Source organism: Trachurus trachurus (genome assembly GCF_905171665.1).
Source record: "Trachurus trachurus genome assembly, chromosome: 23".
NCBI classification, from domain to species: domain Eukaryota; kingdom Metazoa; phylum Chordata; class Actinopteri; order Carangiformes; family Carangidae; genus Trachurus; species Trachurus trachurus.
The window spans coordinates 22126799-22142632 of record NC_139912.1 but is presented as its reverse complement, the minus strand read 5'-3'; the positions used below and the strand labels follow the sequence as shown (position 1 = coordinate 22142632).

The following is a 15834-nucleotide window of genomic DNA, read 5'->3' as shown; positions in this document are numbered from 1 at the left end:
CGATCTCTGAGGGGTGGTGGATTTCCTCTTGGAGCAGGGTTTACCTGGACGTGATGGCGTTTTCTGATCATCACCAACATTGTTATCTATTATGTTAATTTCAACATCAACAACTACATGTTGAGTCCTAATGTCTTTGTCTTCCTCGCCGTGTCTGTGTGGGGCTTGTTTTGGTTCCTCTGTCTGGCCGACCGGCCTCAAGTCCTGTTTCCTGGACAGGTTCCTCTGTTCTTTAAATAGTTTCTGTTTGGGTTGTGGGGGGCAGCTGTTGTCCATGACAACGGGGTCAAAGGTTATCTCACCCTCCTTCTCACTGACGTCAACAGCTGATGATTCCTGTGAATGTGAAAACCAGTGTTAGTGAACAACAGTAGAAACAACAGTAGCATTTAAACATGAATCCACTGCAGGCAGCCATATTTATATTTTCTTTAAAGGTATGGTTCAACATTTTGGCAAATTGGCCCATTGCCATAGTCCCTATAGTCATAGCAGGTTTTTTACCTTTAACGGTGCAAGCTGTTTTTAGAACGGCGGAGCAGAGCCGTGAGCTGCTCAGAGCTACGCTAAGGAGGCTAATGGGATTTCTTGGTTTCCCAAAAAATCAAATACACAATCCAACAACTCCAAAACGCTCTGGTGGACAAGTTGTGACCTGCACATTCACCACGCTATGAGATAATAACTGAACGTTATGAGACAGAGTTGTTTTGGAGGTAAATGCAGATACTGGTTGCTAAAAAACTCTCCCCGACGGGAACGCGCATCAGTGGTTTTGCATGAATTTACCTCAAAAACAACTCTGTCTCGTAACGTTTCATTATTATCTCATAGCGTGGTGAATGTGCAGGTCACAACTTGTCCACCAGAGCGTTTTGGAGTTGTTGGATTGTGTATTTGATAAGTTTGATGAGGGAAACCAAGAAATTCCATTAGCCTCTGTAGTGTTGCTCTGAGCAGCTCGCGGCTCTGCTCCGCCGTTCTAAAAACAGCTTGCACCGACAATTAAAGGTAACGAACCTATACTCCTAAATCTATAGGGATTACAGCAATGGGCCAATTTGCAAAAATGTTTAACTATCCCTTTAAGTTTCTTTGAGGCAACATGGAGCCAGTCTGTGCAGTCAGTGAGAATAAACTGACCATGTGTAATGAAATGTTAGTGAAAGTTAGCAAAAGCATGCACCTGAGTCTGAACACTGGCACTAAGAAACATGAGGGATGGGCTTGGGCAATAATAAAGTCAGTCAAATAAACTACTGTTTTATTTGCCAACACAAAATACAGCAAAACTGTGAACCATGCAACAATCATGACACCACATTATTAGCCTTACTGTTGTTTCTGATATTTTCTGTTTGCTGTCTTGATTTTCCAGCTAGGTGGCAGCCCTATAGAGGCTATGCTACTATAATCACATTTAAATTTAGCTTGAACCAATGAGCAGTGAACATAAGCAGTTAAAAATGAATGTACAGGCAGTATAGTTAGTATTAGTTAGTATAGTTCCTAACCCATGCAACAACAATTGGAGGTTGTGTTGCCAATAATTTCTTCATCACCCATTATTAATGATTAGTCGATATCATGCTTATTATGATACAAGTTATAAAGCTTTTTGTTGATTACCAATTCATTAAAAGCAGACTCTGTTCAATCCTCTAACACCCAGATAGTCTGATCCAAATGTAAACAAAGGGAAGTGCAGGTCTGGACAGCGCCATGCCAAAAGAAGCAGCAGTGAACAGAACAAAAGAATGAAGGACTGTACTTTGTCAGCTTGTCCTCTCAGTGGGGTGGGATGGGGGGGGACTAGGGGCGTGTCTTGTTTTTCTTGGACGCAGGGGCGTCTCCAGCACTCTGATTTGATCTCTTTCCCTCTTTGGCTTTGCCCTGGTCACTCGCAGCTTTTACCTGCAGGTCATTGACAACAGGCTTTTACTTGAGAGGGTTCACAGTCACACCTATGTGGAGTGGACGAGGGGACGCTAAAGAGGACAACACTGGACACTTAAGACTGGACAAGGATGTACAGGACAGTATCTTCCACTCCGACACCATCCAGCCTGGGCTTTGAAGAACCATGTCTTATTTCTTTTGCTATTGCTACATGGCTAACGTTAGCATCAGCAGCTGTTACTTGTAGCTCCAGAACGAACGGTGGAGTTCATCATCTCTTTAGAGTTGCTGTCTCCAGCAGTGAGCAGCATCCCTTTCAGTTTGCTTCTATTTCAATCACTTCTTCATCAACTGAAGTTAGCATGCTATCCAGCTAGCTGCAGCCTGGTGGGCCAGTGTCATTACTTCAGTAACATCCAGGCTGCGGCTGACAGCTCTTTCTATGAGCTCTTGTCTTGTAAACACAGTGATGGCTCAAGTTCTCTGCAAGACTGGTTGCTGATGCTAACGTTGGCTACGTAGCATGAGCAAAACACTTTAATGCGGCTCATTTGAATTACATCATCATCTGAGTTTTTACTTAGAAAAGAATATATTACTTTCAAGTCTTTGCCAAATGAGTTTAAACAACACTGGTCAAACCAATCAGTGGCAGGAAACTCAACATTTCCCATGCTAGTGCTCCACAGCAACACATTATACTTGGACATACAGTATAATAATAGATAATAGGACTGGGTCACACTCTTGGTTCTGGCTGGTTGGTGTACTGTATGTGGTTAATGTAAAACACTGATGACATTGCTGAAGACTGCTGAGGGTTCCAACCAACTAGCTTCAATTGGGAAAAACCAAATTGTAAAGTCGCTAAATGTTGCTTGATGATGTCATATGTTAATTATGATATAGATACCACTTTCAAACCTTTATTGAGTAGTTTTTATTTATTCAGGTAGTCAAAGGTGATTTGCCTTCCTGAGGCTGATCTCAGTGTTACAGTCCTGCAACTGATTGGTTTGCCAGAGTTGAAGATTTATATTTACTCTGGCTAAGTAACTGATTATTGCCTTGGAACTGTGTTAATGTGTCTATATTTAAAACTATTTCACAATCACTTTTCACAAACACAGTCCCGGGACCTTCCAGGGTTCACAATGTCCCTGGCATGTGTCAGTGTTTGTGTTGTTACTGTCAATGCCAGAAGGGGGAGACAGTTCTGCACTGCACTAAATGAATGAATATATCAAAAGCGGCAGTGATACTACAGTGTATTCTCCTCTACACCGGTTGTATTTTTGCCTCACATTTAAAACTCATGGGGCCAAAATTGCAAAACAAAAAAAGAAAATGTGTATTTTAGATTAGAAGTGTAATCTACGTGAACTACGATGATTTAATCTACAATTAATCAAGTTAGAGTACTAATGATCATTATCAGCAGCTGTGTGGTGAAGGTTTTTGTTTTTACATTGTCAAGTCCAAACACAAAACTCTTGAATATCAGTGTACACAGAGTCAAACTGACATTTAACTTAGATTCAAGTGACTTACCTTTGTGGACTTTTAGAGACAATTAGAAAACATGTGAAAGGATTTTATATGACCGATTGACACATCAGGCACACATTGGAAGAAGAAGAAACTGATTAGACAGACTTCACAAAAACAGAGAGGAGAAACTGGAAGAAAAAAACACATCACTGAACAAAACACAGGAGAAATAGAGAAATAGTTTAGTAGAGCACTGAAGAGAAGAGCCCCACATCTACTGGAGTGAGAGGAAGTTATTATATATGAGCCAATATTGTGCACTCATCAAAAGCAGGATTCACTGCTGCCAGAACCATTACTGTGATTCTTACTCTAACCCAAACTTCTTTTTTTGTGAATGTTTACCCCCCAAAAACAGCATTTATTTTAAAACTCCAGTTTCAGTTTGGACCCATCTCAAGATATCACATCACTTTACGGAACTAATCACAGAGTGAACTCAACATTTCAGAAATCATATCTACATGTATGCATCAAGAAGGAAAAAATTGAAACATCACACTGACATTCTTCACAGCCTTTGCGATGATTTCCTATAATTTAGTTCAGATGCCTCTCATTTTCCTTTGAGATGTTTCTGCACCTTGACTGAAGGATGACTAATACTGAACATCCTGTCTGGTTTCCCCTAAACTTTCACTGGGGAGAGGCTTCGTCTGGCCACTCTGCAGTGCTGCAGTCGGGTTCTTACTCATCTCTCAAGATGATCTTACCAAGGCCACGTTCCTCTGATTTCTCTGTTTGGCCTGCAGCCAGAACTGGTTGTTCCAAACCTGTTATTTAAGAGTTGTGGAGGCCACTGTGCTCTTGGGAGCCTTGGATGCAGGAGTAGAGCATTTCTTCTGTATCTGTGCCTCAACCCAGTCCCGTCTCTGAATCCTGTATGCAGTTGAATGCTGAAGCCAATCAGCTGAATTCACCACAAGTGGGCTCTGATCAAGGTGTAGAAACATCTCAAAAATGATCATGATGAACTGGAAAAGAACTGAGCTACAATACTGTCATAGTAATTGTGATATTTCAGTTTCTCCTGTTTGATATCCTTGCAAAAAAAAAAAGTTAAAGGGATAGTAGCATTTTTTTAAAGTGGGGTTGTATGATCTACAAATAGCCCCTAAGTACTTTAATTGCAGTAGAAGACTCTCCGCACTCCTCCCGTTAGCAACGCCAGCCCATAGCCCTGCCCAGAGATTTACAACATACAGTGTTGTGAACAGACCCAAAGAAACGGCCTATTTTCGCGGCCTAAAAGAGGTTTTACCTGGAAAAAATACACAGTTCCATTGTTTGCTATAATATTTTTTTTTCCAGCCCTTCAAAGTGCAGGAAAAACGCAGTTTTTATTTGGACCTAACCAACTCATGTATCCCTCCGCCCAGGGTTAGCGCCCGCCAATCAGCAGTTGGTTAGGTCCAAATAAAAACTGCGTTTTTCCTGCTCTTTGAAGGGCTGGAAAAAATTATATTATAGTGAACAATGAAACTGTGTATTTTTTTTCAGGTAAAACCTCTTTTAGGCCGCGAAAATAGGCCGTTTCTTTGGGTCTGTTCACAACACTGTATGTTGTAAATCTCTGGGCAGGGCTATGGGCTGGCGTTGCTAACGGGGGGAGTGCAGAGAGTCTTCTACTGCAATTAAAGTACTTAGGGGCTATTCGTAGATCATACAACCCCACTTTAAAAAAAATGCTACTATCTCTTTAACATGTCAATATATTTTAAAAAAGATAATATTGGAGTGAGAGAATTTGGGGAATAAAATAATATTTCAATATTGTCTTTGTGTTTTTTACATATTATGCAGAGTGTGCTACAGATAGAGATTGACATGCAGGAACATCTTGAAGTGTTTAATGATGCATCACTGTGACACAGAACAGGTGTACTCACGTCAGGGAATGAAGACAGTGTTTTACTGATGGTCATGCTGAAGGTGTGAGTCTGGCTCTTCAGCAGAGGAGCCTTCCTGCCCAGCTTCATGTAGAAGTAGGTGGTGTACGGAGTGAAGCTGAAATCCTCTCTGAGGTCCACACACAGACAGGGGGGAGTCACACACTTGCGTCAGACTCAGAGCTGTTCAGAGTGTCTTACACTACATCAACCAGACCATATCTGAGCGCTTATCTTGTAATTTGGCTAATCCTCTGGTAATTAACAGTAATTATCTACTCCTGAGAAAATTAGCTTGTCGATTAATTCATCAGTGATTGCCAACTAACCATCCACCTCCTAGAAATTATTAAAGGGATACTACCACATTTTGGAAAATTTGCCTATTGCCATAATCCCTATAGTCATAGAAGTAGGTTCTTTACCTTTAATTATTGGTGCATGTTGTTTTGAGATCAGCAGGGCAGAGACGTGAGCTGCTCAGCTAATGCTATGGAGGTGAATGGTACAGGTCGCCTGTCCCTCAAAACACATGAAGCATATACTCTGAACTATTTGCGCTTTTGAAATCACTCCGCCCAGCAGCCATGTATGGAATGTAGTTATGCATTTGTTTCGAAAACAACTCGGTCTCATAATGTTACATTCTTATCTCACAGCGTGGTGAATGTGCAGGTCACAACTTGTCCACGAGAGCGTTTTGGAGTTGTTGGATTGTGTATTTGATGAGTTTGATTAGGGGCAAGGGACCTGTACCATTCACCTCCATTGTGTTCGCTGAGCAGCTCACGTCTCTGCCCCACTGATCTCAAAACAACATGCACCGATAATTAAAGGTAATGAACCTACTTATATGACTATAAAGATTATGGCAATATGCGAATTTGCCAAAATGTTAAACTATCCCTTTAAAAGCCAGAAAATAAGTAGGTTCTCAATAAAAATGTAGCTACTAATAATATTAAGTACCGTAATATACCAATAACACTGGCCTTAAAATCAATATATAGGTCAATCTGTTTGGAAAAAGGCACACAATGTCAAGCCAGAGTGTCCAAATAATATGATGACAATGTCTAAATCCTGACAAAATGAACAGAAACAACGGAGCATGACGTTACTTGAGGTATCCCTGCACCAGCATCTGCACGATCACGGCCTCGGCCTGCAGCCGGGACAGCGTGGTGACCTGCATCATCTTCCTGTGCTTGACGGGGCCTTTCCCCATCCACGCCTCCATCAGCTTCAGAGGGGTCAGCTTCTCATCCGAAGATGCTGCCAGCTCCAGGATCTCCACCACCTGCCTGGCATGCTGGGTAATGTTCACAGTAGTGCAGCCTGGAGGAGCGGAGATTAGATTTGTGGCTAAAGATTTGTCTTTTCAACAAGAAACAAAGATTTTTTTCAAGTCAGAAAACATATCCCGTACACACACCTTTTGCATCGCGGCAGTTATCACACATCTGGTTGCATCCTTCATCGTCCCACACCTCGTCAAAATGGGCAGCCATGAGAGAGCGCCTACACCTTCATGGGGCAAACATGAGATTCAACAGATATTCAAGTCATGCTGTGAAAGCACTCATCCATCATAGTATGAGTGTGTGTGAGTGTGTGTGTATTACTTGTCAGCATTCTGGCAGTAGTTAACCATCTGCAGCAGCTTCTGTTGACCCACGTTCTCCATGACCACCATGGTGCTGATCCTGAAGATATCAGAGTAGCCATAGTAGACGATGCAGTCTGCTGGACTGTCATTTCGCCCTGGAGAGACAAATTGTTAAAGGGATACGCCAACATTTTTTTTTTCGTGTCTCGCCTCCCCCCCGAGTCCATGACAAGCAGATAGACACCATCCTTTCGACTGTGCGTGCAGTAACGAGGGAGAGCCCGTATCGCCCGTAATTAGCTTAGCTCAAATGCTGCAAGTGTATAGGTAGTGTTAGCCTGCCTCCACCTAAAGTCATCAGAGAAACTCTTCAGCAACTTTAAACGGACCGATCTTCGTCTCAGTGCTGACAGAACTCTCCAGTAAGGCATCTTGAGCGGTCAAAACGGAGGGTTCAAGCAAAGACGGTTTATTTTGGTTCAAGCTAGCTACATCGAGGGTAGGTTAGCTTCCTATTTCAAAGTAAAAGCACAAATTCTATCGTCATGGTTTTCTGTATGTAAAGGGCAACGGGTGTTTTATTTTGTGAAAGTAACCAGAAGTGCGTTGGTCACAACGGCTAGCTTGAGTAGCGCCAAATTTGTCCAAACAAAATTGTAAACAGCTGATATTTAGACAAATTAACGACACACTGCTGATCTAAACGGATACTTTCTCACCTAAAAATGTTTGAAATGTCGATAAAGTGATATTACAGAGTTTAGAGCTAAAATGAAATCAGCTTCTGACTGCTGATTTCGGCTCGGGTAGGAGGCAGGCTAACGCTACCTATACACTTCCAGCGTTTGAGCTAAGCTAATTACAGGCGATACGGCTCTATCTCCCTTGTTACTGCACGCACAGTTGAAAGGATGGTGTCTATCTGCTGGTCATGGACTCTGGAGTGAGGCAAGACACGAAAAAAAAATTTGGCGTATCACTTTAAATGAGGGTATATTAGAAATAATACTCCTGTTGTGTCCTGATGGAAATAAAGAGCCGACTCTACCTGCACGTCCACTCTCTTGGTAGTAGTTCTCCATGGACTTGCTGATGGTGTGGTGGATGACAAACTTGACGTCAGGCTTGTCGATGCCCATGCCGAACGCCACAGTGGCGACGACCACCTGGAGGACACACGGTCACATAATGACATCTTCAAATATAACAACAATAGCAGTGTTTCCCCCTTTCCTCTTCCTTCCTTCTTTCAGTTTTTTTTATTTTGTAAGAATAAGAAGAATTTCATTGATCCCCAAAGGGAAATTAATCAGCTCATCTACCATTTGTTCCAAGTTACCTGATTCAGTTTTAGTTTTTACACTGAATGTTAATATAAATGGAAAGTGTAAAAATCACATCAGAAATCACATCATATCACACCCATTTACCAGAATTTTGTTGGAGTTCCACTGGCGGTGAACCTGGGTCTTGTCAGCAGGCTCCATGTTAGCGTGGTAAGCAGCAGCCAGGATGTTCCTCTTCTGGAGCTCAGAGGCCACAGACTCCGCATCCTTCTGAGAGAACACGTACACAATCCCTGCAACAAATAAAACACACACACACACACCAGGAAGTGAGCAGTGAATACATACAGTTCAAATGATCCATTTAGTCACACATCTAAAACTGCATTAGAGCTGCTTTTAATTTTATAGTTTGATACCGTACCTGACTGGTTCTTGTATTTTTTGTTGATCAGAGCAGCCATGTCACCCATTGATACATCGTTGTCCGAATCTTTCATACGAACCTGAGAGAAATCAGACTGTTAGTGCCACTGTTCTATTTTCTAGGGTTAGGGTGAAAGGAGTGAAAATAACTTGTTTCATGTGTTCACTTTGACAGTTGAGAGCAAAAATCCGATTTGCTTTTAATAGTGAACATTTTTTTACCCACTCACGAATACAACACGAGAGGGAAACAACTTATAAAGGGAAAAGAGACAGAAACTGAAATGTACAAGTCGTGGAATGAGGTTGAGAGTACAATAAAAGAGTCTGCATCACTGTGTATTTTTAAAAAGAGATTAAAACAAAAACTGCTGCTGAAATATGTTTAAATCAAGCTCGGTTTGCTGTTTTTCTGTTTCATGTACCTGTGCCTCATGAGTTGTTATTGTGTTATTATTGTGTTAAACCATGGAATTACTTTAGATGATTAGGTAGAAATAGGAATTGTTTTTCATAATATATTGTATTGTTGTTTTGATGTCTCTGGGCCCCCGTTCATAAGCAACAGATAGCTTCTGGGGTTACCCTTTTTACAAGATCATGTCTGCTGTATATTATGAAATAAAATTGTATTTTGGATTTTAAAATGATTTGTAAAATAAAAACGGACCTTGAACCTTGAACTGGAATACCCTGAAGCTGAAGGATATGATACAGCTTCAGAATCAATCTCAAGTTTGTGAAAACCCTAATAATGGCTCAACATGTGGCTCCAGCTGTCCTGTCATGTAAGCAGCTGCTAAACAGCACACATGGTTTTTAAAAGGTCAGACACGTGTTAGCAGGTGTGTGCAGAGCAGGTGGGAGGATGTTCAGAGAGGCATCTGTGTGTGTTTGTGAGTGTGTTTGTCCGTTACGCAGGTGGCTGAGGTGTGCGAGTGAGTGTATAGTTGCCATGGAGACCACCTCGTAGTAGAGATTGGTTCGGTTGAAGGACGAGGTGAGCGTGATTGGCTGAGACAGACACAGGATCTTCTCGCAGTCCTTGAGGACGCTGCTGGTTGCCGTGGCGGTGAGGCCGATGAGGGGCACTTTGGGGAACTGCCTCTTCAGGATGCCCAGCAGTTTGTAATCTACACAACAACAAACACACAAAATAATTAAAATCTCTTCTAGACCTTTCAATTTCATCTGAAGGAGAAAACCAAGACCATCTAAGGAGAGAGGACCCCCCCATTAAATTCAGATCCCGTCCCACCTGGTCTGAAGTCGTGTCCCCACTGGCTGCAGCAGTGCACCTCGTCCAGAGCGATGCGACTCAGCAGATTTGCATTGTGGGCTTTCTCCAGACGAGACATGAACATTTTGCTCTTGGCGATCTTCTCAGGAGTCACGTACACCAGCTTGAAAGGGCTGTTTGGATCGATCATTCCAGCCATCACTGTCTTGTTATGCTCCTAAAAAAAGTTTAAATAAGAAATAAAAATGTGAATAAAAATATAATGTATATACACATCTGGTTTAACATATTCAACTGGTTTTCCAGGCAGTAAGGTATCTGTATTCCTCCTGAATGCACCATGGCACTTGTTGGATGTTCTGAAAGGACAAAGACTTTTCCCATCTATCAGAGGCAAGCCCTCACGATAGGCATGGTGGCTGGCTGGTGGTTGGAAATCCCCAGCCATGTTTCAATAGGTGGCTCAATGAGATGTGTTCTGTTGCTAGAATGGAGCAGATTCGCTACAACACAAATAACTCTCAAATGCTCTTCCAGAGGATCTGGAGGATCTGGAAGCCATTTTTGGCAATGCTAGATGGGATCTCTTAATTAATTTCTCCATCTAGAAGTGTTGTTACTATGTTAAACCTATGTTTACACGTAGTTGGGACTATGTTGATGGACTGCCCCCCTATAATTTATTTTCCTTCTTTCTTTGTTTTTCTGTTTTATTTTGTTCCGTTTCGTTTTGTAACCATTAATTACTCTCTTAGCAGGTAAAGACACCCTTAGTTGTTGTCTTTTTTCTTTAAGGTTTTTGGAACTTTACATTTTGATTTTGATGTTATGGTCTCTAGTTGACTCATACCTGCTAAAATGGGCAATTTGTTTCTTGTTTGTTTGTTGGTTGGTTGGTTTGCTTGTTTGTTTTGTCTTTTTCTGTGTGTGATTTGTCTGTTTGTTAAAAAAGAGGAAAAAAATAGCTCACGAATAAAATATATAAAAAATGAAATAAAATAAAAAGTGAAAATTCATGTGAAAATATTTCACAGCTGGTCACAGTTTTGAAAAAGTAAATTTGATGAAAGATTGATTAAAAGAGACAACGTTAACAATGTGACTGTAGAGGACATGGAGATAGGCTACTGAAGGAGGAGGGCAGACACCAGTGGTTTTGGTTTCTGTTTAAATCTAATGGCTGATTGAATTAATTTTGAAATGATTCAATGATTTCTGGCAACATGTTTTTCCGTGGACCAGATGGTTTTGGGTTCTGGTATGGATCACTGTCGAGTCCTTCTGTTTTGATACATGTTTCACCCGGTTTCTCTGTGTCCACCGGTCCTTCACCACGTTGAGGGAGGTTTGTTTTGCCACTCAGTTTGAACTAAAGGGGCGTGTCCGGGGGCAACGTGATGTACCCTCTATACACACCCCTATAGCATATTCTAAATTAGAATATAGAATATTAGTCAAACAGCCACATACAGCATCTTTCCAGGAAATGTGTTCATTTTAAACTGCATTTTCCACAATCCTAGATCTTAACATATTTTTAAAGAAGTCATTTCTACCTACTGTTGTCACCGGCAATGTGTTTTTGTGGATTGTGAGGTTTGTGAGCAGTATGGTTAGTGTTAGAGTTAGGGAGGAGAACAAAAGTGAAAGTAAATGTTGAGCTGATGTCGTTACCTTGCTGCTGGAAGCGTTCAGCATGACTGCTGGCACATTCATCGACTTCAAGTACATGATCTGGTCCTCCATCAGGGACACCAGGGGAGTCACCACCAGAGTAAAGCCTGAGACACACACACGAGTCAGTGACACAGAACAAACTGAATTACCTCACAAACTGTGAAAGTGGTGTGTGTGAGTATGAGCAGCGTAAGGTCTGGGGGGGTTTAGCTCCGTCACTGCGTGTGTGTGTATATCAGTGTGTGTACCCTTGGAGCAGAGAGCTGGCAGCTGGTAGCAGAGACTTTTTCCTCCTCCTGTCGGCATAACCAGGAAGAGATCTTTGCCCGACAGGGTCAGATTGATGGCCCTCAGCTGCAGCCGTCTGAACTTGGAGAGGCGGAATGAGCTCTTCAGGCACTGATCCACTTCTTTAGACCACGGAAAGTCTGAAGAGACAAAGAATAATTAACACACAAAGCTATTCACTCTTTACAGTGTAATCATGTGTGCACTGTACCTGTTCCATCATAGCGTTTCAACTCCTTCTGGCTCATCGCAGGCTCAGGTTTAGACTTGGAGGAGGATGAGGATGATGAGGACTGTGCAGCGTCACAGGCCTCCCCCAGCGACTGCAGCAGCGCATTCTTACGGGAGGTGAGCTCAGCCTGCTTCTGCAGCAGCTCCGTGATCTCCAGCTCCACCAGCTCCAGCTCGGCCTCCACTGAGTCCAACTCAGCCTGCGCATCTGAGGACAAAAGACACACCAAAGATCAGCAGGTTCAACTTAAAGGGATAGTTCAACATTTTGGCCAATTGGCCCATTGCCGTAATCCCTATAGTTTTAGGAGTAGGTTCATTACCTTTAATTGTCGGTGCAAGCTATTTTTAGAACGGCAGAGCAGAGCCATGAGCTGCTCAGAGCTATGCTACGGAGGCTCATGGGATTTATTTTCCCTTTTCCCTCATCAAACTCATCAAATACACAATCCAACGACTCCAAAACACTCTCGTGGACAAGTTGTGACCTGAACATTCACCACGTTATGAGTTACAAGATGGAGTTGTTTTCAAATGCAGAGACTGCTTGCTGAAAAACTGTCCCAGGAACATGCATCAGTGGTTTTGCATGAATTCACCTCGAAAACAACTCTGTCTCTAACATTACATTATTATCTAGTGTGGTGAATGTGCAGGTCACAACTTGTCCACCAGAGCGTTTTGGAGTTGTTGGATTGTGTATTTGATGAGTTTGATGAGGGAAACCAAGAAATCCCATTAGCCTCCGTAGCGTAGCTCTGTGCAGCTCACGGCTCTGCTCCGCCGTTCTAAAAACAGCTTGCACAGACAATTAAAGGTAACAAACCTACTCCTAAAAGTATTGGGATTATGTCAATGGACCAATTTGCCAAAATGTTAAACTATCCCAGTTATCAGTTTGCTGTTGATATTATTCTTATTATTAAAAAAACAAACAAAACTGTTGTATTTGCCCAAATATCCATTATTTACATAAAGTTGTACATCAGGGAACAGTAGTGGATTTTGGCTGAGTACATTTGCAGCAGGTGGACTCATATGACTGATGTTGACAGTGTGAACATGGATGACACTAACAGGTCTCACACATGCACAGGTAAGTAATCCACTGAGACTCACAGCTCTGTGACTAATGATGACTTTCTCTCCACACCACCACCACACTATTTCCCTCTGGGGATACGGAAGAGCCATCCCAATTACGTCAAACCTCTCCAAGTATAAACAACGGCAGAATTACCACAGAGGGCCCTGTGACTGTTTATATCTAGCACTGCTGCAGCATTTGGTCTCATGTAAATAAAACCAGTGTAAAGCAGTTCAGTTGGGTTGAGGATCAGACTTACCATTATTATGAGCCATGCTTCTCCAGACTGGTTTCCTCTGAAAGGAGTTTGAATTCACACTCTCAGAGTTGTTGGTGTGATTCTCTATAAGAAGATAGAAAAAAACGTGTTCAACAAGTTCAGTTTTATCCACCACCCATGTACAAGTATTATGAAAATAAGGGCTGAACAGTTTATCAAAATAGTCAAGTGCAACAACCAAATCACAGGGGTTTTGATTGACTTTTGACAGAGGTAAAATGTGTCAACGTATCATTATGAAACACCGTGGTGTTAGGCATTCCTCTGTCTGCAAATTACAGGACATTCAGAAAATTCACCTTTCATTTTCAATTTCATAAAAATTAATCTTTATCATTTTTATGCATTTTTTTCAATAACATGTGGGTATTTTAACAATACCCACTAAATTCTTGACTCATATCACAATTAAAGTATCAGTCAAAATATAGACACTATATAAATTGTCTTTACTGCATCAGTCCACCCTTATGATAAGATAAGATTATGATCCTGACCTGTTATCACTATGATAAGACATCAAAGGCTTCTTACTTGACTCTACTTTTATCACTGGAGCTTTTGCTGTTACTTGTACCAATACCAAACTTCTACTTTTCAATCATATTTCCAAGATGTTAGAATGTTACAGAGGCCATGCATTGCAACAACCTAAAAGAAGTGAAATGATTGAAATTATTATTATTGAGAATGTTATTTTCAACCAGCACATCTTCACCTATAAACTAACAGTCTGTCAGATCAAATGTAGAAAAGAAAAGTCACCTAACCTCTATCAGGCAATGTAAAATGAGGTTCTGAACTGACATTAGATTCACTTTCTGTTTCAGTGAGCTACGCAGCCACATGGAGAGCATCAAATCCGAACACTATACATTTTATTAACTGCATCACTCTGCCCTTATGATAAAATATAGGATTATGATCTTGTTATCACTGTGATAAAACATCAAAGGCTTCTTACCTGACTCTACTTTTATCACTGAAGCTTTTGCTGTTACTTGTACTAATACCAAACTTTCACTTTTTAATCATATTTTACATACAATAAGTTGGAATGTTACAGAGGCCATGCATTGCAACAAGCTGAAAGAAGTGAAATGATTGAAATTATCATTATTATTGAGAGGGGTATTTTCAACCAGCACCTCTTCACCTACAAATGACCAGTCTGTCAGACCAAAAAGAAAAGGCAACTCACCTCTATCAGGCGATGTAAAATGAGGTTCTGAACTGACATTAGATTCACTTTCTGTTTCAGTGAGCTACGCAGCCACATGGAGAGCATCGTATCGAAACCTGACTGCAGGGCTGCACCCATCCCATGAAGCAGGGTCAATTACCGTTAGCTGTTAGCTAGTTTGTTTGACTTAGCCAGAGACTAACGTTAAGGACTTTTGACTTAACCAAACCGGATACAATAGCATTGTATTAAAACAGTCTCCCTCCCATGTCTCTTCCATTCTTCCTGGTCAACAAGGTTGTCTGTGGTCCACTGAAGAACCAGCCCTATTATCCTGTTGTCTGAATTAAAGTAAACTTCTGCGACAAAACTTTGAAAATAGCTCAATTTCAACTAACTCACCATTTAGCAGCTCAGTCAGTCCAGGCCGCTGTCTTGTTGTACGACTCCTTCACGGTTGCTATAACAGACCGCGCCGGCCAATATAAACACTCCTGATAAGAAGAGAAAAGTGTTCCTGCCCTGAGTGAGGCCTGGCAGGCTGCCTGTAAATCTAGCCTCTCACGCTAGCATTGACACACCTTTATCCCCCATGGTCCGCCAATGGACTGTGTAATTGGTTAAACTTCTACAATCATAATGTTTACTACAGGACCGCGGGACCTGGATCAGAGAAAAAAGATCCCGCTGTCTCGGCTCCTGGGCTGCGCAGCCTGACAGACTAAACTCAGGACTAATTATTGAAATAACATGATTTTGAGGCATTCAAGAAACATGTATGTTAGAAATTAGCAACACGTTTAGAAAGTAAAAGTTCCACTAATAGCTTTTTTTTTCTTTTTTTTTTTTAATTCACTCTTTTAGATATATAACACTACAGAACAGTAAATGTAGGAGGTCCATGCTCTTTTTTTTCCACAAATATGTACTAATTCATGACATGACTTCATGACTTTTTTAACAACTCACAAAAGGAGCAGGTGCATATTATGAGAACCCATGGGAAATAAAGAAAAAAAACACACACACACACACACACACACACACACACACAAACACACACACACACACACACACACACACACACACACACACACACACACACACACACACACACACACACACACATAGGCTATACGAACGAAATATACAAAGGCTAAAGCTTCTTTCGTAAATTGTATTTATTAT

The 15834-nt window shown here is 41.4% G+C and overlaps 1 protein-coding gene across 1 annotated transcript; it reads right to left on the bottom strand.

Moving 5' to 3' along the window:
* Positions 1-208: 208 nt before the first annotated feature.
* Positions 209-15155, bottom strand: recql (RecQ helicase-like). Its single transcript, XM_083999961.1, has 16 exons — positions 15049-15155; positions 13443-13526; positions 12077-12304; positions 11826-12005; positions 11575-11681; positions 9919-10117; positions 9627-9793; positions 8659-8740; positions 8379-8527; positions 7997-8114; positions 6965-7103; positions 6775-6866; positions 6461-6677; positions 5340-5469; positions 1772-1914; positions 209-336 (listed from the first exon to the last, which is right to left on the bottom strand). The coding sequence occupies exons 2-15, from the start codon at positions 13456-13458 to the stop codon at positions 1813-1815; spliced, it is 1926 nt and encodes a 641-aa protein (XP_083856087.1). The 5' UTR covers positions 13459-13526; positions 15049-15155; the 3' UTR covers positions 209-336; positions 1772-1812.
* Positions 15156-15834: the final 679 nt, after the last annotated feature.

Coding starts and splice junctions, on each gene's coding strand:
- recql (XM_083999961.1), bottom strand. Junction 7,104..7,996: donor CCAAGAGAGTGGACGTGCAG/GTAGAGTCGGCT, acceptor TTGTCTCTCCAG/GGCGAAATGACAGTCCAGCA. Junction 5,470..6,460: donor CTGGTGCAGGGATACCTCAA/GTAACGTCATGC, acceptor TGTGGACCTCAG/AGAGGATTTCAGCTTCACTC.